Consider the following 25,225-nt stretch of genomic DNA (forward strand, 5'->3'; position numbering starts at 1 on the left):
GCTGTTTTCATCAGCCTCTCATCTCACTGAAGAGCCAGATCGTTTCTCCTGGCAAATAACATGAAATCTGTAGCCAAGCCAACTTACGGTTTTGACTTTTCAAAACCTTGCCAACGATGTGCAGCCCTGAGGTCTGGCCAGGCCTTGTTCATCTGTGCTGGCCGGCTTTTGGGGCAAGAATATTCCAAAATAACACGTCAAGTGCTATGACAAATCCGACGCTGCTGTGCTGGGCATCCCACAGGCTCTCAGCAGGTGGATTCACTCCGGTGACTTGCAAACCTCCCAGCGCAAGGTGTGCGGCACGTGTTCCCTCTGCATGACGCTGCGTATTTATTCACAGCTCTGTGAGATCGGCTGCAGTGCATTTTCATTCTGTGTATTGTTCTCTGGGGCTGGTGATACCATCGCATTGTGCTGAGTTTTTAAGAGTGCGAGCAGCACTGCTGATGTGACTCCCTGGGAGCCTACTTTCCACTAGCCCGGGATAAAATTCAGTGGTTCATTCTCTGTCGGACGTACACGCGTGCAGGGAGACAGGCACGCCGACAGCGATGGGGTTAGTATAGCTGGGACACTGCGGAGCTATGCAGGATTCACCCAGCTCTCTGGTGATGGATGGGTACTCCAGCAATGTGCCAGCCTTCCTCACCAAGCTCTGGACGCTGGTGGAAGATCCCGAAACGAACCACCTCATCTGCTGGAGTACGGTAAGTGCAGCGAGTGCCGGTTGCCACTTGAAGTGCCTTAAAAGGTGTCTAGAACCGAACCCTATAAAAATCCAGGCTCTTTAAGAGTGAAAAGTTTTCCACCTTGCTTCAATCTGTGGTCCCCAAAGTTTTCTAGAAAAGATGCGGAGCCCTTAAAGGATTTAGCTGATGTTTGTGTTACTTCACCAGGGTTTCTTAGCAGCCTCTCACAAGTGCCTTGGAAGTAGGCAGCAAATTGCCACAGCCAGCCTTCAGACCGCAGTCTGAAGCCTATGGCTTAACCAGATCTCAGGTTTGCCCCTTAAATTATTTAGCATTTTGCAAGGGCTTTACTCAACTTTTCATCTAGGCTGTGTGATGGTTGTGGTTTGTTTTGTCTGTATAGCTCCATAGTGATGGATTGCTTTGTTTTGGCTTCTTATTTGTCACAGGGGTTTTAATATACTGAGTGAAATCAGAGAATAAAAATGATTTATCTGTCCCCCTGGTACAGCATTTTGAAACCACATTGTATTTTTGACCTGAGTAAGACTTGCTGCAAATAATGTCATGATTTGTCTTCAGCAGGGACTTAGAGAAAATAAGTGTGCATAAACTTGTTCTCCAAAAATAAGAATCTATAACAAGAGGAGATTTAAAGGGAGAAAAAAAAAAAAAAAAAAAAAAAAAAAAGTCTAAAGCAGTCTTTTTGCCATGTGTTTTTGTCAAATATGTTTTTCAAATAAAACTTGGGGTGGAATTTAAGCTACATTTTCATCCAAGGGAATGTCTGCTTTCCAAAGCTGGTATTGCATGTCCATACCTCCCAGAACCCCTAAGTTTTTGTACTGTGTGTTTAGAACAAGGACTTTCAAACTAGCAAAGATTACCTAACATGTATAAATAGCCCCTTCTCTGTTACACGCACATTATTCCACATGTTGGTGTTAGGTTGAGAGTTATTTCTCACCTCCCACACTATGCTCTGCTTTCCTGTAGCCTTACACAGGCTTATAGCTACCTGCTTGGGTGAAGCTTTTAGATCTAAGGCTCCCACGTTGCAGCCTCCTCTTTGACCCATCAGTGGTGTTGGAGCTGAGGAGTTGTGTGTGTCTGAGATTTCTGGATGTAATCAGAGCTCTTGGTAAATAGGATGTGTAAAGAGCAACTGAGTGAACTGTGGGTCTTACAGCCTGAAGGAGCAGAGATGGAGGGAAAACATGGTAATGCTTTATATGTACAGTAAAGGCTGGTTTAAGGTTAAAAAAAAAAAAGTCTGCCTTCCGTGTCCGTGGCAGATGGGACAAGAAGTAATGACATTAATTTTTGAAGTGGCAGATTCAGTTAGGAAAAACTCCTAGGAAATTCCTGGGCAGGGCAGAGGGTCTATGGCCCATGGATCTGCCAAAACCAGGTAAGACAAGCATCTGCCAAGGCTGACAGGCTGTAGAGACAGTTTTGTCTTGGGCAGAGAAGACTGTTGAAGTGTCTCCCAGCTTGTGCTCTTACGATGTAAGACCACCAGGGCACGGCTGCCTTACGGGAACACGCTGGCACGTGCACAGTGTGTCAGTGAACATGCAGCATCTCCAAAGTCTCTTTGCCTGTAGGGCCTTTCCACTCTCCTCCTCTATCAAAAACCGGTCCAATGTGAAACAACCCCAAGCTGACACATCACTTGGCTGCAGGTAATGACACTGGACACAGCAGGAGGGTGACAGTGGCTGTGCTGGGCTCTGCCAACACTACACACACCCTGGCATCTTTAGCTAGCTACTCCTTAAAACTCAGCTGCAGCTGAGTTGGTAAATCCAGCTCAAATATCTGTTGCTGCCTTTGCCCTGGCAGAGGTCTCTGCATCTTGCCCATCCTTACCTGAAGCAGTGATGGTCTCAGGCTGCACAGATGGGCTCCCCAGGCAGCTCTGAGCAGCTCTTCATTGGCTCATCAAAGCCAATGTAAGCCCCTAGAAGATACGGTTCTCTGCAAATTTACAAAATGTTACGTGCACCCCAAACTCCATGTTTGATATCATAGTTCCTCCAAACTCCCCTGGTTGCCCCCATCCATCCAGAGCAGAGATGGGATTTAAGGAAGTCCCCCTGTCCCCATATCCTGGAGACATTGATGCTGTTAAGGTCAGGGATTCAGAAAAGGCTGTTTCTAAGTGTCAATTGCAGATGAAAATTAATTGCCAATTCTTCTGTCCCTTGAAAAGGCCATGTGGATTTTTGTTTGCAAAACGTTTTGGGACAGTTTCAGTGCACTGTGTCTCACAGGTCAGCAAGGAAAGCACATGGACTGCAGCGTGCCTGCCCCTGTCAGTGATCCCAGTCTGCTTTGTGTTGTTTTGCAATCACAACTCCTGGTGATGCAACCTAAAAAGGGATCTTTTATCCAGTTAAAACGCATGTTGCTAGCTTGAGCTGTAAAGCATGACTGTTATAACTTGTATGCTATGCTCAGCCAAATTTGGGGTTGCACTTGTGGCTGTATGTTTCAAAAATAACCAGGAGATGGTCTGTAGAGCTTCTGCATGAGTGCAGTATGTCCAGGGATGATTTGCTTTCTTGCCTTGCTGTGTTTCTTGTGCCATGTCTCAGGGCAGTGCTCCCTCGAGGACTGCTGTGCTCTGAAGCAGATGGGTCAGACCTGTGTGAGCAGATTGAGGGATTGTGATGGTAATTACTGCTTTCCATGACTTTATTTGGACACCAGTCTTTCTATGAGGCCCACACAAGAAGGAGCATCAATCATGAGCTACGAGCATTTTGGATGTAAATGTCTGTAGTTTCTTTCTCTCATCCACAGCCCTGAACCAAGCAGTGGCAAAGCTCATTCAAAAAGGATCAGAAATGTGGTCATAGAGGACTGGCTGTACATTCACTACAAGTTGTTGTCAGTCTTCTCACCTTCAAGGTGGCAATTCAGAGCATGTCCAGCTGTAGGCCTCAAGGGAATCACCTCCTCCTGGTCTCCCCTTGTGGTCAGGGTGTTCTGACTTCCCCCATCCTTCTCGCCTTTGCAGAATGGCACCAGCTTCCATGTGTTCGACCAGGGACGGTTTGCCAAAGAGGTGCTGCCCAAGTATTTCAAACACAACAACATGGCCAGTTTCGTCCGGCAGCTGAACATGTGTAAGTTCAAACCACACTTCCTAGGCCACACGGGTCCCACAAGACACAGGGAGAGCGATAGAAAGCTGGGGTAGTACAGGAAGCATGGAAGAGAATTGTAGATAGAAATGCTGAGAGTTCACATATACACGTATATGTTATAGATTTTGCCAAAGGGGACCTTTCACTTAGATCCAAGGAGAGCACTGTCCTTCTGTATGAAATTTCTGTTAGATTCCGTCATAAATTGTGGCTAAGAAATTTCAGCTACTGGGTTTTCTGCTTCCCTTCAATCAATTTGATCACACATTATTATTTCTTTACCATTTCATGCTTTATGGGACTTCATCTAGCAGCCTGATATTGTGAAACCTCCTTCAGAAACTGCTTTTCTTGAGTGTAGCATGCCCAGAGCTTATCTGTTCTCCTGGCCCTGTGGCTGAACTAAGACCAGGCAGTACTTCTCCCTGCAAACCTCGCTAATGAGGCATTTTCATCCTTAACGGAGGTTTAGGTGTAGCTGTCAGCCACATCTAGATGATACTTGTATTAAACCTGGTTCTTTTCTGATAGTTTTCAGAAGTACAGTTTTCTATTGATACTAATTCACTAAGTTCCTTGGTAAAGTTTTCTCTTTGCTATTTAAGCACACAATAGCAGTGTTGTAAATATGAAGCCGGTTCTAAGGCAGTTTAGTGGTGTAGAAAACCTCTTAGGACTTCAGAGAAGTATCCAAAGTAGATTTCCATCGTCCTTGACAGGGCAGGAGGCAGGGAGGCATTCACCCACATGCTCTCTACGCAGATGGCTTCAGGAAGGTGGTGAACATCGAGCAAGGGGGACTCGTCAAGCCCGAGCGGGACGACACCGAGTTCCAGCACCTCTGTTTCCTGCAGGGCCACGAGCACCTCCTGGAGCACATCAAGAGGAAGGTGAGGGGATGCCGGGTGGAGGGACACGCAGGGTGGGACCCCCTGAGAGCCCCTCAAATGGTGCCTTAGGGGCTGAGGCAGGAAGGCTCAAGGCGGGAAAGCTGAGGCAGCAGCAGCGACCCCACCCTTTCAGAAGGTTCCAGAAAGGCTGTGCGGTGTTTTTTGAAACACCCCATCATTTGGGACATCAAAACATCCAGTGAGCCCCTCAAATGGTGCTTTAAAGGCTGAGGTGGGAAGGCTGAGGCAGCAGCAGTGCCCCCCCACACCCCTTCCAGAAAGTTCCAGAAGAGCAATGTGGTGGTTTTTGAAACACCCAAACATTTGGGATGTCAAAACATCTCCTAACAGTATGCCCCAAAACTTAATTAATGCTCTGTGTGGAGATGTAACTCCCTTGGTTCATTTTTAAACCTGCTGTCTCTCCTAATTTGGTTTCCCCTCGGCTTTCTGCTAGGAGAGAAGTAGCGAATACTTGTGTCCTGTTCCCTAGATGTCTCGAGCAGAAAATGCCATGCTTCTTCCCAAGCAAGAGCCTTTTTGTGCCTGTCACTGTGGCTCTCCACCCTGCACCTAACCCTCCTACATCTGTTTTTTTTGGGGAGATTGACCAGAACAGCACCCTATAATTAAGACATGGTCATTACATGGATTTCTGTCACCACAACTGCTTTGCTCTCTTGATGATACCTAAAATACTTTTTTGCTTTTGGACCACGGGCTGGCATGCTGTAGACTGCTCAGCATAACTGCAAGATCACCTTGTGATCTAATTTCTAACCTGGGCTTGATTTTCATCAGTTTTTCTTTTGGTTGGTTGGTTTTGGTTTTGGTTTGTTTGTTGGATTTTTCTCTGCGTTGCTTAGTGTCACAAGATCTTTGTGTAGTGCTCCACAGACAGGCTTGCTTTGCACCACTCTCTGGATTTGAATCATTATCCTCTTTTCTAGATAAGTACAACATATCTCCTGGGTCTCCCAACACTCATCTCTTGTTGTTTTAGAAGCAGTAACCTACTTCTGCCATCTGCTTGCTGCCTTTTAACAGGTTATTAACCCTCCACTAAGGAACTGTTCTCTTACTGAATTAGCACATTGTCTTCAGAAGGGAACTTCAGAAAAAGCATTCTGGTAATCCAAGCATAATATACCAGTTTGAAACAGTTTCTCAGGTTTATTCCTATAAAGCACAAGACTGAATTCAGGATCTCTATAGATTAAAAGGAAATAATTAATCAAATGACCTAGTTCAATTTTTCCCTGTTCCTCATAATGCCATTTTTTCCAAGTTGACTTGAAATACATCCCTAGTGGAGAATTGCTTCCAACTCTCCGTATGAAAGCATTTTTCCTGCTCTTTTCTGTGTTTTATTCCATTGGCCCGTGCAGTAATACCCAGACACTTGTGAATGTATTGCTTGTCCCAGTGTTTCAGCACATCAGAGTCTGGCTGGTAGAAGTCCTGCACTCAAGCCACAGCAATGACTGTGTCTGTCCACAGCCCTTCCCGTGTTGGTAAAATTCACTTTGGACTTTTTCTTCCTCAGGTGTCAGTAGTGAAAAGTGAGGAGACCAAGATGCGCCAGGAGGACCTCAGCAGGTTGCTATATGAGGTACAGATACTGAGAAGTCAGCAGGAGAACATGGAGTGTCAAGTGCAGGACATGAAGCAGTGAGTTGAATCCTACTCAGGCTGCTTCTTTTCGGCCATTTGCTTCTTAAGAGATGTTGGTCTTGGGGAATGCTTGAAAGGAGGAGCCTTACACACCTCCCTCCCAGGGAGCATATACTGAGTCAGAGCAATCTTTGACTAAGAATCTCCTCTTTGCTTAAATATCTTCGTCCTAACTTTGAAAACATGAGTTTTTGTTATTTATGTATCTTCTTAGCAGTAAGCATGAACAGAGCAAATGCTGACGCAGGCATATATCTTAAGACTGTTGTGCTAGCGCCTGATGTATCTAAACAGCTGACCTTCGTTTTAGTCATAGGGACTAGATCTGTTGACACAACAACATGTAGGATTTCAGTGCAGAGTTCCCAATGAGGTACAAAATGCAAATTCATCCTCAGCCTCTCTGTCTTCTGTGGAAGGTAGACATCCATATTTTCCCTTTATAGATGAGGTGAGCACAGAGAAGGCCATACAGGAAGTATATGCATATTCTGGGGACTTAGATAACTGTGTTTCCTCCAGATAGAAATGATGGTAAAAAGAGATACGTAACTCTTTCTCACCCCTAGGAGAGAGAGCAGTGGCAGATTTGCAGTGGTGCTCTATTCAACTGTTTAAAAGTCAGAAATCTATCTGTCACCCTCAACATCCAAAATATAGGCCTGACCTAAGGAATATAAGAATACTAGAGTGGTTGTAGTTTAGATCACTGGACCCCTCTCTCTCTGAAGACTGCATCTTCTGACAAGGCCAAAATTGTTGTGTAAGAGCAAGACCAGGCATATGCAGTACTTCTAGAATGCAATCACCTGACCCTCCAGCTGTCTGAGGCTGGGATTTTCTGAGTCAGACACGGTCACTAGGAATTTATGAAATGGATAGCGATTTATAAATCATACATCTGGAGAGGTTTTTGTCTGCATCCAGAATTTTAATTCTTATAAAACACTTAGATTTTTTTTTTTAAATAAATTAAACAACAAGACTCAGAAGTGTTTTTTTATAATGAAAGCTGAGATTTGTGTGTTGTTAGATGAACCCAACATCCCAGACCTTGAGAGAACATCAGACACTGCAAAACTTCATTGCAGTCCAGCACCTTAAGTGCAATAGCTAAATATTTTAATCCTTCCTCAGTTTTTAATGCTGTTGTGGTTTAACCCGGCTGGCAGCTAAGCACCACACAGCCGTTCGCTCACCCTCCCCTCTTCCTCTTTGGGATGGGGGATTGAAATGGGAAAGTGAAGCCTCTGGGTTGAGATAAAGACAGTTTATTAAGATGGGAAAATAATAATGATAATAATAATAATATTGATAATAGTACTGCTACTAATAATGTGTATGAAACAAGTGATGCACAATGCAGTTGCTCACCACCCACTGACCGATGCCCAGCCTATCCCCGAGCAGCTGGCCCCCCCATCCCAGCCAGATACCCCTATATACTGTTCAGCATGACCCCAGATGGTATGGAATACCTTTTTGGCCAGTTTGGGTCAGCTGTCCTGGGCCTGTCCCCACCCAGCTCCTGCTGCACCCCCAGCCTGTCCTCCATTTAGTGTAAGCACTGCTCTGCAACAATTAAAATATCAGCTTGTTATCAACACTCTTCTCATTCTAAGCCAAAACATAGCACCCTACCAGCTACTAGGAGGAAAATTAAGTATCCTACCTGAAACCAGGACAAATGCATTCCACGCTTAGCATATGTGTGAAATCACATTGTGAAATCCAGGTACAGCGGCAATAAAAAGAAAGAGTATTACCGCCTAACGGATATGTAGCAAAAGGCTTTATAAATTGCACGTATATGGGAGGTTTTGCTGACCTGTCAGTACATCCATACACTCTTGAGATAAATTCACTGGCAAAACCTTTTGCAGCACAGACTTGGCTGGAATCCAGGTTTAGAGGCAGCACAGCAAATAAATGCTGCATCTCCCTCATCCCACCTCCTGGGACTAAATGTTCAAGGCAGCCCATAACTCCCCTGGGTGCTGCATTTGCAGACAGAAACCTGGGCCTGTATATGCTCTGTGCAATTGCAGACTGGACGTAAAATGTGCTGGAGGAAATTGGTGACTCCCATTGATAAAGTCACTACATGCGTCCTAGTTCAAGGCTCTAGGATGTGGAAGCATCCCTTTAGCTACTCTGGTGACTCCCAGACATGCCTTCGTACCTCCACATGCATGAGGTCCGAGCAGGCAGAATACACAAAATACACACTCTCTATATGTAGGATCTCTTGGTCTTTGGGAACAATAGCAGAGAGGCTGGGCTTTCTTTGCCCCAGTAGGAAGAACAGTCGTGATGATCCAAATCATCCAAAATCACAAATTTGACCCTGTTGAAATTCTGAATTTCGCCTAAACGTTCCACCCAACATGTGTCCTCCCATTACCCTCCCCTATTATGCTGACTTCTCTTTATTCGTTTCTCCTCCAAGCTTTGCTCTGTAGTTCTGAAATGGAGGAAGAACAAGGAAAGCAATCCTGTGACCCTGGGTGGGATATCTGGAAAGTGCCAAGTGCTGCAATGGTCCCAAAGTGAGACCAACTTGAGACCAGCTTTGCCAAGTTGGGCCTACCGTGTATCATGGCAGCACCATGGGTTGTTGGGCTGTTTCTGTGCTCAAAGAAAGTTTCTGTTTCCCTTTCAGGCAAAATGAAGTTCTTTGGCGAGAAGTTGTTTCTCTCCGGCAGAACCACTCACAGCAGCAGAAGGTGATCAACAAGGTAGTGGTTGTATAAATTCAAAACTCACTTGTACTGCACAATGTATGTCCTCCTCTGATTTGTCTTGTCCTGTAGTCTTCTCCATGCTCTGATACTGCAGTATATGTGTTTTCCCTTTTTCTAATTGCATGATGCTCCTGCTTGTTCCATGGGTCACAAAGCATAAATTACACCCTAGAGCAAAAGATTTTAATTTCCCTGTCAGTCCATGCTGTGATGTTAGTAATCACTTTTCTGTCCAAGCCCTGAGAAAGAGAGCACAGCTCTCACTGTTTACCGTATATGAGACCACCCTTGTTCTGGTGGTACCAATGCCTTTGGGCTTCCCTAACCTTTCCTTTTCTTTTGTACAACAGAGGAGCCTCCCTGTGCTGCCAGCACTGAGGCTGCAGGCTGCAGAACTGGCAAGCCATTTCCCCAGGGGGAACCTCCAGCAACTGTGGCATTTTAAGGGAGCCATCTCCCTTGATCTCTAGCATGACCTGTACAGAAGAGGCCTCTCCAGTGATTCCCAGATGGTGCTGATGTGACTGAGCACGTCACATTTCCCAGTCCCTCTGAGAGCCATGTCCTGACCTTCACGTGGCATCACAGTCATAGGACTGGATAGAAATGCATGAGGCTATCAAAGCTTCCTCCAGCTCTGAGGCTGGACCAGCCACACCACTCATTGCAGAGGCATTTATGCAACTCTACTTTGTTACATTTAGCAGTGAGTAAGAGGCAGCTGTGGTATATTATATTAATGCTCTCTTTGTTACGAGGTCAAAGCAGAGTTCAAGCTGACCCAGGAATATGTTGCTAAGTGATTCCTCTCCAAAGCCATCCTGCATCATGTTTGTTGTCTGGTTTTATCAGCACTGACCTTCACAGAGCTGAAAAACTCAAGCAAAAGAGCTGAGACCCCCATCCAGGGTCTCCCCTAGAAGTTTCTGTTTTAACTTGCAAAGTCTTTATTACATTTTCTAAAGCCTCTTATAAAGGGCTCTGAAAACTTTTACGAAGGCCAAGTCTGAATCCAGGCCTAGGAATGTTTGGTTGGGTACTTCACAGACATGTTGGATAGGGCTCGTTGGTGTTCTGCACGCACAAGAGTGGAGAGGGCAAGCGTTGATCATGTGCATCTAGCCACCTTCACACAAGGGACTGTGCTCATTCGAGAGTCCTGTTTCAGGCTCCGGTACCTCCTGCAGTTTGGCTCCCATATTTCGTGGCTGCTCCCAGCTTTGGGGTGGTGTCAGGAGGGAGGAATGCGTGAGATGAGAGCGAGGAGTGCTGAATCACTCTGCTGATTAACACCGGACTGTGATCTCTCCTGACAGCTGATTCAGTTTCTGTTTGGCCAGCTCCAATCAAACCCTAGCGGCGCTGGGATAAAGAGGAAGCTGTAAGTACCCTTGTGTGGTGCGCACACGCTCACGGGTGCATAATGCTGCCCCCTCGCTAAAAGCACAAGCTCAGCTCGGCCAGGCAGGCGGTCACCGGACCAGGGCACCATGGTAATGGGGAATGAATGGGCTGAACTGCCGAGTCAGACCTGCTGACATGCCCCATTCAGTGGTCTTTAGAGAAGCACCGTGTCAGCTCGTGACCTTTCTTTGGGGAATACAGTGCGGGATGGGAGATGGGAACACTCATTAGTGGGAGAAGAAAGGGCAGGACCCCAGTGCTGGTCCCACAGGCACCAGTTTTGCCACTTGTCATCAGCAGGAGCAGGGCTGGGCCCAGCCAGACCACAGGCACCTTTAGTTTGACCCACAGTCACTGAACGAGGTATGTATCTGACACAAGCTTGGTGACCTTCAGGTACCTGCCTCCAGTTCCACCTTTATTACTTTGCGGCCTTAGGCAAGTCAGAAACTTCTCCGTGCCTCAAAGGAGACATCCCAAGAATTGCTGCTCTAGGGGGTTGATTTTCTTTAATCAGTGTCCTCATTCTTTGCTGAAACTTCATGTCAGAAATGTAAAGGAAACAAAGGATTTGATGAAGGAGCTTGTAGTCTGTCTGTACAAGTAAGCTGGATACACTCACCTCTGCCTGTGCCCTCTACCAAGCCTTCTGGAAGGAATATACACTGCTCAGAGAATGGTAGCAAAGAAAGAGGTTCAAGGGGAGAACATCAACTGCTCTGGCTCGCTGAGGTGCATGAGTGAAGAGATTTTCTTCCTGTAGAATGGGGACAGCAGAGAAATGAGATGCTAGATCTGATCTCTGATTTCCATGTCAGTGCCATGTAAGAGCTTTGCAGCCCAAGAAACATCATAGACCACTGCTGTGAGGAAAAAAAGTAAATCATTAGTGAGAGACTGGACTGAAAGGATCAGAAGAGCACAGAACTACTTGCACAGCAAATACATTGGCCTCCTTATAAAGAGGGATCCTGCTGATACAACCCCACTGCAATTTGCACAGTGTTGTGCCTGTTAATTGAGTTTCTGCTTCCTTGGAAGCGTGAAGGGCTGTCCTCAAGGCACCTTAGTTCTTATGTCTATATATGTACCTTTAGTGCTTTATCTTTCACAGTCTTGCTTTCCTGCTTCTCTTTTAAATGCCACCAGAAAGCTGTATCATGCAGCCCAGAGCAGCTGGGCACAGACCAGAGGAGTGCCAGCTGGTAGCTTTGGACAGGATGGCTTGGTCAGTGGGTCCTGCAGGCACGCCTGACCTGGGAGGCTGTTAGCCGGGTTAGGCACCAAAGTATTTTGGTAACAAATATTGGACAGGGAGGTTCATTTGCTGCACGTGGAGCAGAGAGCTGGGCACTTGCAAAGTAATAGTCACAGGGCTGGCTATGATACCTTGGTTTGTGCAGAAGAGTAGCTTATGCCATAACAAGGTCAGTGTCACGATGATTCAAATATTCTTTCTCATTCTTTATCTTTGGTTAATGTCATGGGATAGAAGAAGGCTGTTAATCAGCACTGAGTCCTGCTGTATAATGTATAATCCCTTTGCTGTGGGATCTAATTGCAGTCTGAGCAAACCCATAATTTCTCCCAACGTACCTAGTTCCGGTGTCTGTAGGATGAAGGAAGCTAGGATGTTTTTCCATCACACCCGTTAGATGTGACTATAGAAAAAAACTGCTGACTTTCCCTGATGCCCTCAGCCAAAGTGCTGTTTTCTAAATGTGCACTGAGGATGCTTTTCCTGACCGTGGGTCAGTGAGAGGAGGAGAGGGATGTGCTAGGCCGCTTTATAGGATCAGCACAGCAGTTACAACAGTGGGTGTGAAGCAAAATTCACCAGTTCCCAGTTTCTCTGGGACCATCTTGCAGTGCTGGTAACATCTCCATCACAATAACAAGTATGAGGAAGGGCGGTGCCATTTGGAGGCTTCTCCTGGTTTCAGATTTTTACTAAATTTTTTTTTTTGATTGTGGGTCCAGGTATTGCCACCTTATCTGGGAAACAAGTAGTGCTCAATGTATGTTATTGGACTTGCCTCTTTCAAGTAAGGTCTAGAAAACCCAGATCTTCTCTGCATGGCTTAAAAAGACCTATTTTAATGGTGACCTCCTCCAAGACCGCTGCTTCCCTTCCTTCTCTATAACACTGAACAAGAGCATACCTAACACCTAAGGAAAAACACAGTACCCAGGGGGAAACAACCCTGAAAGATGTTTCTTGTCTGAGCAGTCATTGACCAGTCAGTCAGTACATGCTGGGAAAACAAACCTCTTGTTTCTCTTTGCAGGCCTCTGATGCTTGACAATGGGTTGGCAGCTCCACAAGTGTCCAAGTTCAGCCGACATTTGCCTACGGACCCCCTCCACGACCCCTATTTCATACAGTCGGTAGGTTTACTCCAGCCTCCAGGCTTCAGGGAATTTCTTTGGCCAAGGATGGGAAAATGTATGAGGCAGTAATAAAGTCTTCAGAGTAAAGAGTTTGCAAGAGTCTGGCAGTGAAGAAGAAGAGAGAAGAGGTCTGCAAGGCGGAGTGACATTTATTTTTCCTTTAGCTCCTTATTTCCAGGGAGAGAAGGGTGCTTGCACATGCTCATGCTGCCATATTCTGTGGCTGGCATAGTATGAGAGTGGAGCAGTCTAGGCAAAATGTCAGGCATGGCAGAACCTCTCAGTAGCTGACACTTCAGTCACAGTGCTTGTTTTACCCCTGCACCTCTGTGTAGTTGGAGGAGAGACCAGAGGAACTTATAAGGTTGTACAGTGGGTAAGAGCTTTCTGCGTTCCTCTACAGGGAGGACTCAAAAGCAAAGGGGTGAACTCTCCCTGAGATGGGGCCCTGTACTTTGCCTGTTGCCACAGAAATCAGTGATAACTTGGGCTGCTTTTTTTTCCAGTGAGCTGCAGCCCTGTAGCAAGCAAGGGAATGGCACTACTTTCAGACAGGGTTCCAGGACAGAGTGCATACTACCATCCAGAGCTCTTGGGCAAGACTTTTGGAGGACGGGGCTGGGTGAAAAGTTTTCTCTTACAAATCAGTAAGCTGCCTCTCTTCCTTCTTGGACAAGCAGAGAACCAGCTGACTTATTAGTGCTCTCTACCACCACAGAAGGATAAGTCTGTATTATTTTTGCTTTCCTCTTAGCCATCGACAGAACCTGCCTCTTGCTTAAACAGCCCTGCAATCGTTGGAGGACCCATCATATCTGATGTTACGGAAACATCACCATCCAACATCATAAATATGCAGTCCCCTTCTGATAACAATAGGTAAACATCTTTGGGTTTGAAAACGGGCAGAATTGGGTGTGGACAAGAGTAACTTCAGAAGAGTGTTTCCTGGCTCTAATTCTACAAGCTTGTGTCTAAGGTGTAAAATTCTGTGGATGTGATGGAATGGAATACTTTAAACAGAATCACAGGATCATCTAGGTTGGAAGAGACCTCCAAGATCACCTAGTCCAACCTTTGACCTAACATTAACAAGTCCTCTACTAAACCACATCACTAAGCTCTACATCTAAATGTCTTTTAATGACCTCCAGTTCGGAATGTGAATCAGATTTTCAGAACTAGGTAGGCTTAATAACAGCATGACGTTTAAAACAAAGTCATGGGTTTCATGCTGATGGGTTTCATGCTGAGAACTTCCACTCCCTTCCTTGGGAAGTATTCCATGTTTCTTTATATTTTTGTTCTCAAGACAGTGACTGTCTGGACTTTCTCAAAGAATGAGATACCAAATTTGTTGGGTTTGTTGAGAGAAAGAGGGAGGAAGTTTTCTCTTTTCTTTGACAAAGAAGAAACAGAATCAAACTGTACATCTTTCTGCTAATGAGAACAGAAAGGTTGCATCACAACTTCCGATGTTTGACAACTTTTCTGTGAAAAGGTCCCAGTAACTTAAGAATTGAATGCAGAGGTATTTTAGTGCTTATCTCTTCCTGCCACGCACATTCAGTGTACTTAGGGCTAGTAGCAGAATAGCTACAACTATGTCAGTGGAAAGTAAGTAGACAGATGAATCATGGAAACAGTTTCTCAGGCGTAGAGGCAAGGCAGCTATACCGTAGAAATTGTCTGTAAATCTACCTAATAATTGAAACCACAGTCATAAAATTAGCTTGAAGCATATAAGAAGCTCCAGTTAAAAAGAAAAAAAAAAAAAAAAAAAAAAAAAAAAAAAAAAAAAAAGCATGCCGAAAGCTATGTCTAAAGCAGAATTTTTTTAAATATAATCTTCAATTTGCTTATTTCAGCTAATTACTGAGTGCCACCTGGTGGCCTCTGATCTGTGCTGTCTGCATGGCTCATGAAGAGAATCTGAGCCATAATGAGTTCAGGAGTGTGGTACTTGCTAAATCAACACGAGCTTCTGGTAGGAGTTTAGGATTCATAAGATGAAAAGATGATCTAAAAAAAATTCCCAGGAGGGCTTTGTAGTGTCACATACCTCCCACATGTGGGACGTGTCCACATGTTGTCTTACGGCAAAGCTAGTCCATAAGTGCTGTAAAATATTTTCTCAACGTGGCTTCCTGTGCACAGCGCCTCTTTATCTGCATGCCATTGTCATTTTGGCTCCAGTTGTGCAGCTTCACAGGGAGCTGTAAAGTATTCTGCAGGTGGCACAGGTTAGATTTTTACACACAAAATTGGAATGTTCAAACCTTTGATATAACATGTCCTTCTAGGAATAACATAGAGTGCTTCTCCCACTGAAAAAAGGCAAACCTCTGCTTCCAAACAAGTAAATGATCTGGCTGGGACTGTCAGATCTTGATAGCCTCTGTCCCAAATGCTTCCAGGCCACAAGATCCTCTCCTGTGTCACTAGGATCTTTAGGGAGCTTTCTGGTCCAGTACCAACCCCAGCATGTGGAGGTCTTTCTGATCCCATTCCTGTCTTTAGGGTGGAGGCTTCTGCTTTTCTTTGGTCACTCTGTAGCCCAGTGACCATTTACCTGTATCAAGTCTAACACTTACCTGAGGAATGATGAACACATGAAAGTGTATTTTCCATATTTTCAAGACAGTCTAATTGAGTAAATTGATTATAACCATGACGGATGAAGTGAGTGAAAGTATTCCAGCTGAGCATCTTTCTGATATGCCTCTTTACAGCTCTGCTGTAAAACAGAACCCAGGATGGGCCCCTTCTAGCACTTCTGTGGGTGGATGCCCAGCCTTGATCTGGTAGTTTTAGTCTTCCAAGCTTGTGTTTGTCTACTGCTTCTGGCTGTGCCCCAAAAACCTGCTTCACTCCAACAGAGCCCTGTGCGTGCACATGCTGGAACCTTGATAAAATATAGCTGCTGATCCCTTGCTCCTTGGAGATTTTCCACCAACACTGACCTGCCTTGGAGATTGCAAAAGGGAAAACAGGGTTGCTGGGAGAGTTTATTTGTCTGTCTGAGGAATGGAAAGACTTCACGGGGCAGTTTGAGAAGGGGAGACAAGCCCTTGTGCTGTTGCCCTTCCCAGTAGAGCGAGGCCTTTGTGGAGCAGACGTGTGTGGTGCTAAGTCTTGTCTCTGATGCAGGGAGAAGTGCCTCATGCTGATCAAGGAAGAGCCAGTGAGCCCTGGAGTGAAAGCCAGCACCGAGCCTGACGTGCCAGGCTGCAGGGCCTGCCCCGAGCCCCCTGTGCTCCCAGTCGCCATGGTTCAGTCTGTGCTGGAAGGCAAAGGCAGCTGTGGGGCAGTGCCCCCAGGGACCTCGCAGCCACCAGAAAGAAGAGGCAGAAGAGCACTGCTGGACAGGTGAGGGGAGCGAGGGAGAGCTGTGGCCCTGGGTGTTTCGTGGCCCCCTCTTCCCATTACCAGGGAGTTGGGTAAATTAACAAAATTCTAAGGAGGTTGATTTTGTCACCTCGTGCAACCTTGTGAGCTCCTTCCTGTCCCCATGGCACCTGCCTAGGGGGCTCTTGAAGCCCAGGGGACAGTTCACAGGGATAGGGGGCCTGTGGATGGCTTGCTTGAAGGCCCCAGCAGAGTGAGAGCTGTCAGAGCATGCACATCAGCCACAGGAACAGGAGGAGGCTTTCTGCAGTGAGGGGCATTTGCCCCAGGTCTGTGTGAAAACTGGAGCCCAGACCAGCATCCATGTCTGCTGACTTGCAGGCCACTGGGCCCCATGACATCCCCAACAGCTCACGATGCCTCTCGTTTGCCTTGCTGAGTCTTCAGTTATGGAAACTCTCACAGAAATATTCGTGTCTGGCATACTGATACACAGACAGCAATGTTAAAGGACAGTTCACCATCACCTATACTATCGCAGGGTGTATAGGTGATAAGGCAGCAAAGAATTTGCCCCAGATGTAGGCTTAAGAAGGAAATCCTTTGCTCCCTTGCGCCCTTTCTTTTCCTATTCTATGCTGGGCAACCAGATAGGGGCTCTTCTTTTTAGTCTGCTCTCCCTTTGCACCTTCTGTCACTTTTCCAAGGTGCCTTTCCTTAGTCAGTGCTAGATCTGCCTTCAGGGGGCAGCCAGTCCCTTTGGCACCATCCCATGGGCCGTGTGGTTCTGGGGAGGTACTGGGAGGCTGACACTGTGAGAAACTGCAGCCTCCCCATCTCTGACTGAGAGTAAAAACCCATGAAACTTAGCTGGGTTTGCTGGGCTTGTCTCCTTGAAGTGGAGAGGCTCAGTAAAGTGCTAGGCATTCCAAGGCATGCCTTTATGCAGGAAAAAAAAAAAAATCATAAAAATAATAAAATCAGGAAATAGCAAGTGAGGTCACACACAGGGATGGAGAGCTGGGAGCTTGTGTTCACAGAGTGCAGAAGTCTGTTACAAAGGGACAGAAGTTTTGTGGTTTTGAAGCCAGGGCATGTACGTATCTTGCATATGAAGAGCAGAGAGAATGATGCCCTCTTGCAAGGGGGATTAGCACCATGGTGGATTAAATTAGTTAACTACAGAATATGTTCCTGATAGCATCTGCATATGGTGTAAGGAGGATTGGGAGGAAAAAACAAAACAAAACAAAACAAAACTTATCAGAAAGGTGTCTGGTTTCCTTTGGGACCTACAGAGAACCAAATTCCTCTTTCTGAACCCCATTGGCCACTTAAAAACATGTTATTAGAAGAAAAATCACTTCTTTTTTATTTTAAAGAGTCTGGATTTGAAGAGAAATGTTTATAGTTTTGGGGGATTAAACACAGCAGGGTCTCACTGTTGCTTCTTTAGCTGAATGTCTCAGGTACATGCCTGCTGGTAGAAGTCACTCCCTTAAAAGCCTTTAGTTACCAGTAATTTAGCCATCTTGGACCCAGGATAATGGGCATGTAGCTGGTTCTGGATCCCAACCACCTCTCTAGAAGGATTTCCTCTAAGGAAAGCTTTAGTTTTCCTAATCTTAAGGAGATTTGTGCAGACTGCCCGTCCCCAAACCACATACATCACCCAGGAGAGGAGTAGTCTCACTCATTGACCATCAGCCCAGTCTCCTGCATGCTCTTTTGGGTTATATTTCTGAGATTAATCCAAGTGAAATGGCATAAACCCAGGCTGACAGTGGGCTCTTGTTTTTCTAACTGTGGTTTAAACATAAACCTCACGTAGGAAGGCTTCTCAGTCCTGCTTTCTCTATGGATCTATGCAAGACTCATGCGTGGCAATGTTTTCCCTTGTCTTTTCTCAGAACAGATATTTCAGACCCCTTGGAGGGCACCGACTGGAGTTTGGAAGGGGTGCAGCTGCTGCTGCGGAGCCAGCAGTATGGCCTGGAGCCTGCCAGCCTCCTGGACGTGAGTGCCAGCCCCTCTGCCTGGGCAGCAACGAGAAGAGTTGGGAGGGAGCCAGCGGTACCTTCGGGCTATAAAACAGATGGACCGTGAGGCTTAGTCTTGTGCAGCCTTGGGTGGCACTCTAACTGTCCCAGGCTGCCAAAGAAACAGAGCTCTTCTTTGAGCTGCTCATAGGAAATGGCAGGATTTCAGGCTTTAAATGATGCTTCGGAAATTTCTTGTGGAAATTCATATATTTGAACTTTTAGGAGCACGAAATGGTGCATTTGGTAAAGGTAACATCATGAGACCCACATCCAATCCAATTGGTAATTGCTTTGGCTGGGTTAGTTTATTTTTTACATATTCTACATCTTAGATACTTCTAGATCGTGCTCATCTTTACTACCTTCCCCTTTTCCTCACGTTCTGGGAAACACAGCCAGTGTCAAATTCTCTCTGCTAAGGTCTTCTTCTGTCTGCAGTTCTCAGGTCAATTTTGTCTAGAAATGGATGGTGACTTTTTTTCTGAAGTGTGTATGCAGATACATAAAGATTTAATTCTCTTTTACTCTCTCTCTTGTACATACATTTAGCATATGAAAGGTTTTTGCCAGTAATCAAATAACTCTGTATGTAGTGAAAGAATCTATCCATTGAGAAGACGCTTCAGATGCAGGCACATGGCAAACTTGCATGGATAAACAGGGATGAAAAATCCTAAAAAAAATCAATCTAACTTGCTTAAAGCCAGTTCTAAAGCACCTGTGATTGATTTTGAGCTTACAGAAAGCTTTTCTAATGGCCTGCTCTGTCACTGGCTCTGCTGCTTTCTGTTTCTTATTTCTTATTAGGAGGTGTTTTCCTGTCACTGACACACTTTTCTCTCTCTGTGCAACTGAACGCCACAAGAGCGAGAATGAATCATAAAACTGTACCCCAGCTCAAGAGCTGCTTTTCTCGGATTGCTCAGGCTTCTCACGAAATTGGTGCGCCTTTCAGTGCCCTAATTGTATTTTTCTCCCAACAGGTCTTTAATCCCAATTTATCTATGAGTGAGTGGAATTTGGCTGAAATGGAAGCCAGTCTGTCCCCGGTAAGAGACACGCATTTCTGAGATAATAGTTATGTAAATCTGAAGCAGCGTTTCCTGTAGGCAGAGCTTGAACTTAACTGAAGAAAGCTCATTTCTTTATAGCCAGAGGGCAGAGTGTGGTAAAGCAGTGTGAGTAAAGCATCCCCTGGGCTTAGGCTGAGGGTGCTGCCTTGTACTTCTCACCTGTCTTTCCCACTCAGCCAGAGATCTGGTTTAAGAGACGTGTGTTCTGGAGTCCTTGATTGAAGCTGGCTGCTCCAGGCCCTCTCAGTCTGGATGTTACTTCCTAATAATATCACAGATTCATAAAGTGCCTTTTGCTGAAGTCTTTTACAGACTGTGCCTTTACAAAGCAAAGCCATCCCCGTACGTTTCAGGAGCAGCAAAACCACACATCATTAGAACAGAAGCTCCTACACACCTACACAGAAGAAACTAGGAGGAATTCAGTTTGATGGGTTTTGTTTGGAATTGACATTGAAACAGGCACTTCTAAGGAGCATATAATGATTAGATAAAAAAGGATTTTTTTTTTTTTCCTGGCTTGACTGGGGGTGATTTTTCAAAGCCCTCACTGCTAACTGTGTGAGATAAAGACTTGGATGTTTCTGCCACTTTTACAGAAGTGCAAGCCAAGTGCACTCTATTCTAATGAAGTGCCAAATTTCTATGAACATTCCTCACGATAACACTATCCTTTTTAGGTTTTGATTTAATAATTTTGAATTTAATAGGCTGTTGCATTTCCTGAGGGTTAGGAAGGAGATTCTCTAAAGGGTCAGATAATATTTGCAAGTCTTGGAAGCATGGATAGGTCTCTTTTAAAATGAAAACAAAAAAAGGCTGAGAGGCTGCTGCAGCGTTGAATAGTTCAATCTCTGAGTCCACTGAATTTCACAGCACGTGGTGCTGTCTGCCCCTAGGATTACATCTCCGTTAGCTCTCTCCCTGTCAGATGTATCTGCCCTTGAGCACATGCTGCTGACTGTTTTTACAACGTGCAGATGAGTTTGGGAGGACAGCTGGCATTGCTGGTGGATGTAATGCAGCATTGATGAAGTGCTGATTTTCAGAAGTGGCCTAGTTCTAACAAGCTCCCCTGTCTTTGTATAATTGTACATTGTAGTTTATATTTTTGCATCAAGATGCAGCGACTCACGGTGGATCTGGAGAAGAATGCAACTGAGCTGTCATCAAAAGTGTTCAACCCATCCTTCAACAACACCTGCACAGGTAGGAGCACTGGCAGCTCTTGCAGAGGCGGGAATAGGGATGTAATTAGGGTGTTAAACATGCCGGTAGCTGTACGGGTCCTGTATTTCCTCTGGCTTCTGATGCGGAGGTGATCTCAGAGCTGCCAGCAGCCAGAGGAATGCTTATTTCTCAGTTTCACCAGACCTGAAGGGAAATGTTCAGCTGATCTTTTTCCCCTTTAGTGACTGATGAAGTGTGTCAGTGACCTTAAGTATGAACCTAGAAGTGTTTGCCTGGTCTTGGAATAGTGATATATTATTATTTTCACATGTATTAATCTGGACTAGACCTGGAAGAGAAGCTTTTGAGAGCGTTATTCTTGTGCATAGCCACCTGATCCCACCCCAGAGTTTTAAAGTATAGTTCAGGAACTTCCAGTCTCCGCCTTAAGCTCAGCATCTTGCATGAGCAACAAAGGCTTTAAAGCCCAGCAATACTGGAGGGAATTATTCAGCAGGTTGGGGCTGAAACGCACAAGGGTTGCATCCCCTCTTTGCAAAGCCTTTCTTTTCCATGCAGTGGTACGGTGCTGGAATAATGGAGCAATCAGCAGGTGTCTCCTTCTGCAAAGGTGAGGAAAACCAGACAGTTCTCGAGTGAAGGCGAAGAGAAGCTGCTCTTGGCCACTTCTCCATGCCTCCAGCTATTTGGTCACACCTCTTTCACCTCTTGTAAGGCACCTCACTATTCAGGCAGAACCCAGCTAGGTGACCCACAGGGACTCCCACTGATTTTCATGTGCTTCAGAGTGAGTCTGTCTTTGACTCAAATGTTTCCAAGCACTTTTTGCCTTGAATGAGGTCCCTCACCTCCTCTTGCAGCTGTGGTTTGCCACTTTTCAGTTCTCCTTCCATAAGAGCTGGTAGCATGCCTTCCAGAAACTGAGCTTTTTGTTATCTGTTTGCATTCCTAGGGAAAGATGTCGTTCTGGAAAGTGCCCAGCAGTTTCTCACTGATCGTCAGTCCGTCTTTGGAAGTGACATCATCAGTTTGCCTGAAAATTCATCCCTTTATGTTCCACCTGAAAATATGGCTTCCTACCTGTCTTCTGTGGGCGTCCAAGGGGATATCCCCTTAAACCTGAGCTCTTCCACTGACAACAACCAGTGATGTAGCTTCCAAGACATCATCTCCCTCCCACCCATCCAAGCACCCACAGGTTTGAATGTAAAGAAACAAAAGTGACTCAGAAGACTCAGAAACCCACAAGAGAGTTATTGTGACCTTTCTTTTTGAGTAGATGGAAATGGTCAGTAGTTGTTGCATTACCTGCTCTGCCCCTGGACTTCAGTGTTTGTCCAGGATAATGATTTTAAAACAAAATGCTGCTCCTGGTGCTTGCTCCTATTTGGGGCGAGAACTCGGTAGGAGCTGTTTTTCTTGAAAATGCTTTTACAAATTTCAAACCTTCTACGAAAATTTGGGTGACAAGTAGATTGAAAGTCCATCGAGGACATCCTAAAATAAAGTAATCCCTATTAGTGTCTGCAATGGCAAACTGTTGGATTTTACTGGGGCAGCACAGATCAGGTAAGAGATGCATGACCCTTCTGAATGCGTTTTTTTATAAGTAGGAAATTAATTCTATGTGCCAGACCAATGCTCTGAAATTATTCTCTTACTATCTGTTCTCAGTTTTTGATGGGATGTGCTTGTGCCTCTCCCTTATCTTCGTGGGATGAGCTAGGAAAATGAAGATCCCTCAGGGTGTGCAGAAGATAGTTTTGTGAGTGACCTCTCCAAGAATGTGTCTCTGGCCCTAGGGGAGCTACAGACCATTGCAGACCCCACAAACATCCCATCCTGAGTTGAGAGGGTTGTTTTTTCCCCCAGTTTATTTTCTCTAACATAATGGCAGGGCACTCCATTCTTTAGAACAAAATAAGGGATAGACTCTTCTGTACACGCAGTTTTCCATTTTCAAATAGTCCTGGTTTTAATGCTGGCTGAGTATTTCATGTCCAGTCCGATGACATTTTTCCTTGGCCTTGACCTGTTCTATTTCCCCTGAAGATGTGCCTGTTGGTTTATTAACGTTTGAAATCTGATGAAGCAGTTTAATTGATTGGAGCCCCTTTTTAGGAGGACTCTCAGCTGCAGGTACCTGCTCAGTGTAGGACAGAGGCAGAAGGGTTAGTCCACCACGTCCCACTACCTTTTCTTCTGGCCTTTGTGCATTTGAGACCAGCCTCCAAAGGTTGAATGAATCTTCCTCTTCCATGTGGTTTCTGACGACTGAGTTTCTCAACAAAGCAGAGCTTTGTTTTTTTATGCTGTAGTTCTAATGAGAACATATTATTTATCTCAGTATCCTCTAATTGAGTTGCTTTTCCTTAAGAAAGCCACCCAAATGCAGTTAGACCAGGAAATTCACCTAACTCAGGCCTTCTAAGGGCTTGGACAGGGAAGTATAAACCATGCCAATGTCATTTGAAGAAATGTTCTGCTAACTTCCATCGCCATGGTGATTCTTGGTACTAAATTGTATTTCTGAGCATCTAGAATGGTCAAGCAGCATCCACACAAAAATGTAGGATGAATGCAAGCTCAAATTCTCCTTAATAAGAGATGCATGTTTTAAATGGACTTCCCTGTCACAGCCCATTTCTCCATCCATTTCTCAGTGTGTGAAAAGTTCAGAAACACTCACTTCTGAGCCCGTTTCTTCCCAGCTAGCTACTGCGTGGTGGGAGCTCTGTCACCACTGTAGTGGGACAGACTTTGCAGAAGTGATGTTGTGAGAGCTTCTGAATTAATTCCATCCACTGTTTTTGTGTTCAGGACTAAGGGAAAATTCTGGCAGCCCCATTGGCCTAGTATTTAGATGATGTTCTTGAGTGTAGCATGGACAAGGTTTCATTTTTGACAGATTTTGCTTAGGAAGCTCATCTAGATCAGCCCATTTGCCACTGTATTTTGTCATTTCCAGCAATGGAAACATGTTGAGTTGCAGTCCGTTTGCTCCTTTTCTCAAAGGAAATTGAAAACTCTCTGGTGTCTCTTATCACCTGATGGAGTATGTTATCCCTGTTCAGGTTTTACATCCTTCTTTGAACCTTCAGACACTAGATTGCCTTAATGTTAACGCTGAATGTATTGATTCAATAAGGTATTTTGAGCAGATGTATAACTTCAAGCTTTTGAGCAGGTTTCCTCATTTTTATCAAGTCTGTCATATGCCTGAAGTTGGACATGTGCTTGGGTGTCTTACTGGATTGTCTAGTTATGGGTGAAAAATGAACCATTTAGGAGAGCTACTTGTGAGTAGACAAAGGTAAAGCTCAGTCAACGAGGGGGCCTGGCACCATCTTAGACTGCAGCATTTTTATAGGGGTAAGTGGCAGGCTGTACTCGCTGTGAGCAGCCACTCCTGGATGGTTCCTGGGTTTTTCTTTAAGCTTTTTGCTCTGCTATAAACATGAGATCAGAGATTGATGGAGTGAGGGTAACCTCCAGGAGCAGCATTCAAGAACCACTCCTGTGACGAAGCAGGCTTGTGTTCCTTGGCTTTTTACATTGTTAATTTTACTTGAAGGTGATGTGCTGAGACTGTGTTTTTGCACTATGCTGTACATTTGTAAAGTTTTACAGAAAACACTAATTAAATATGTTTCCTTTTTCTCATTTAGTGCTGTTCTGGCATTTCTCTCACTACTTTCTCCCTACCCCTTACTCCTCTCCTCCTTCCCAAGTCCTCACTGCTAAGTGATAATAACTTCCAGAAACTGAAGAGATTCATTTGTGAGATAAAGTAGGGCCCACTGATGGACTGAGATCGTCTATGTTAAAAAACAGGAGCTGGAGAGACCTGTCAAATGAGCAAGCAGATGAAGTTTTTAGTCAAAAATGCTGGTCAGTGTGGGTATATTTGACATAAGGTCAGGCTCAGAGTAAAGAAATCTGTAGTTCCTGAAATCTGACCAGCAATTTTGAATATTTTTTTTCTTGATTTCAGTGATAGTAAAAGCTCAAACTTCACTCTTCGTATTACTTTTGGTAAATCTTTTGTTTATAAATGGTTTATCTTTTTTGTTCATTTGTTTGTTTCAGTGTGTTTTGACAATAGGCTCCTTCCTGCTTATTTCATCTTAGTAAAGCAGGGAATGTCAAGGCAGGCAGTAAAAGACACAAACTTGATGTGACAGCTCAACAAGAAGATGGGTTTCCTCATCGCACTGTGAGTCCGCAGTTCACTGCTCTGCTCTCTTGGGCTCAGCAATGTGGCGCTGTTGGAGCAGTATCTGAAAATGGGTCACCGTGCTCTTCTCCCATCCTGACCTGGTGATGAGGCTGGCTGCGACAGGTCCCCTGTGTGATGCTCAGCACGATTTCAGCCTGTGCTGACAGAGGTGTCAAAGGCATGAGCCCTGGAGCTGAGGCCCCGTGTTTGAGGGGGCTCAGCACCAGCACAGGCATTCAGGAGCCCCCCCCAGGCTACTGCACGTGCAGGCAATGCAGAAGGTGATCATGCTTAGTGCAATTGCATCCTGCACATGCTGACATTGCTGTTCATGCTGTGATGTGAAATCCTCTGTGCATGCACAATGTACAAATACATTTTGAAAGCACTGTAGAAACAGCA

The 25,225-nt window shown here is 45.2% G+C and overlaps 1 protein-coding gene across 1 annotated transcript; it reads left to right on the plus strand.

Moving 5' to 3' along the window:
• The first annotated feature begins 33 nt into the window (after window positions 1-33).
• HSF4 (heat shock transcription factor 4) lies at window positions 34-24,267 on the plus strand. The gene is made up of 13 exons (XM_084533536.1): window positions 34-710; window positions 3,718-3,826; window positions 4,610-4,737; window positions 6,284-6,408; window positions 9,074-9,149; window positions 10,472-10,536; window positions 12,848-12,947; window positions 13,705-13,829; window positions 16,101-16,319; window positions 18,209-18,314; window positions 19,324-19,389; window positions 20,535-20,622; window positions 21,557-24,267. The coding sequence occupies exons 1-13, from the start codon at window positions 588-590 to the stop codon at window positions 21,751-21,753; spliced, it is 1,527 nt and encodes a 508-aa protein (XP_084389662.1). The 5' UTR covers window positions 34-587; the 3' UTR covers window positions 21,754-24,267.
• Window positions 24,268-25,225: the final 958 nt, after the last annotated feature.

This window comes from Aythya ferina, assembly GCF_964211825.1.
Source record: "Aythya ferina genome assembly, chromosome: 12".
NCBI classification, from domain to species: domain Eukaryota; kingdom Metazoa; phylum Chordata; class Aves; order Anseriformes; family Anatidae; genus Aythya; species Aythya ferina.

Bases quoted from the DNA above. Each gene is read 5' to 3' on its own strand.
- HSF4 (XM_084533536.1), top strand. From the start codon at position 588: ATGCAGGATTCACCCAGCTCTCTGGTGATGGATGGGTACTCCAGCAAT. The intron at 18,315-19,323 runs GTGAGTGCCAGC...TTCTCCCAACAG, and splicing joins AGCCTGCCAGCCTCCTGGAC to GTCTTTAATCCCAATTTATC. The intron at 19,390-20,534 runs GTAAGAGACACG...TTTTGCATCAAG, and splicing joins TGGAAGCCAGTCTGTCCCCG to ATGCAGCGACTCACGGTGGA.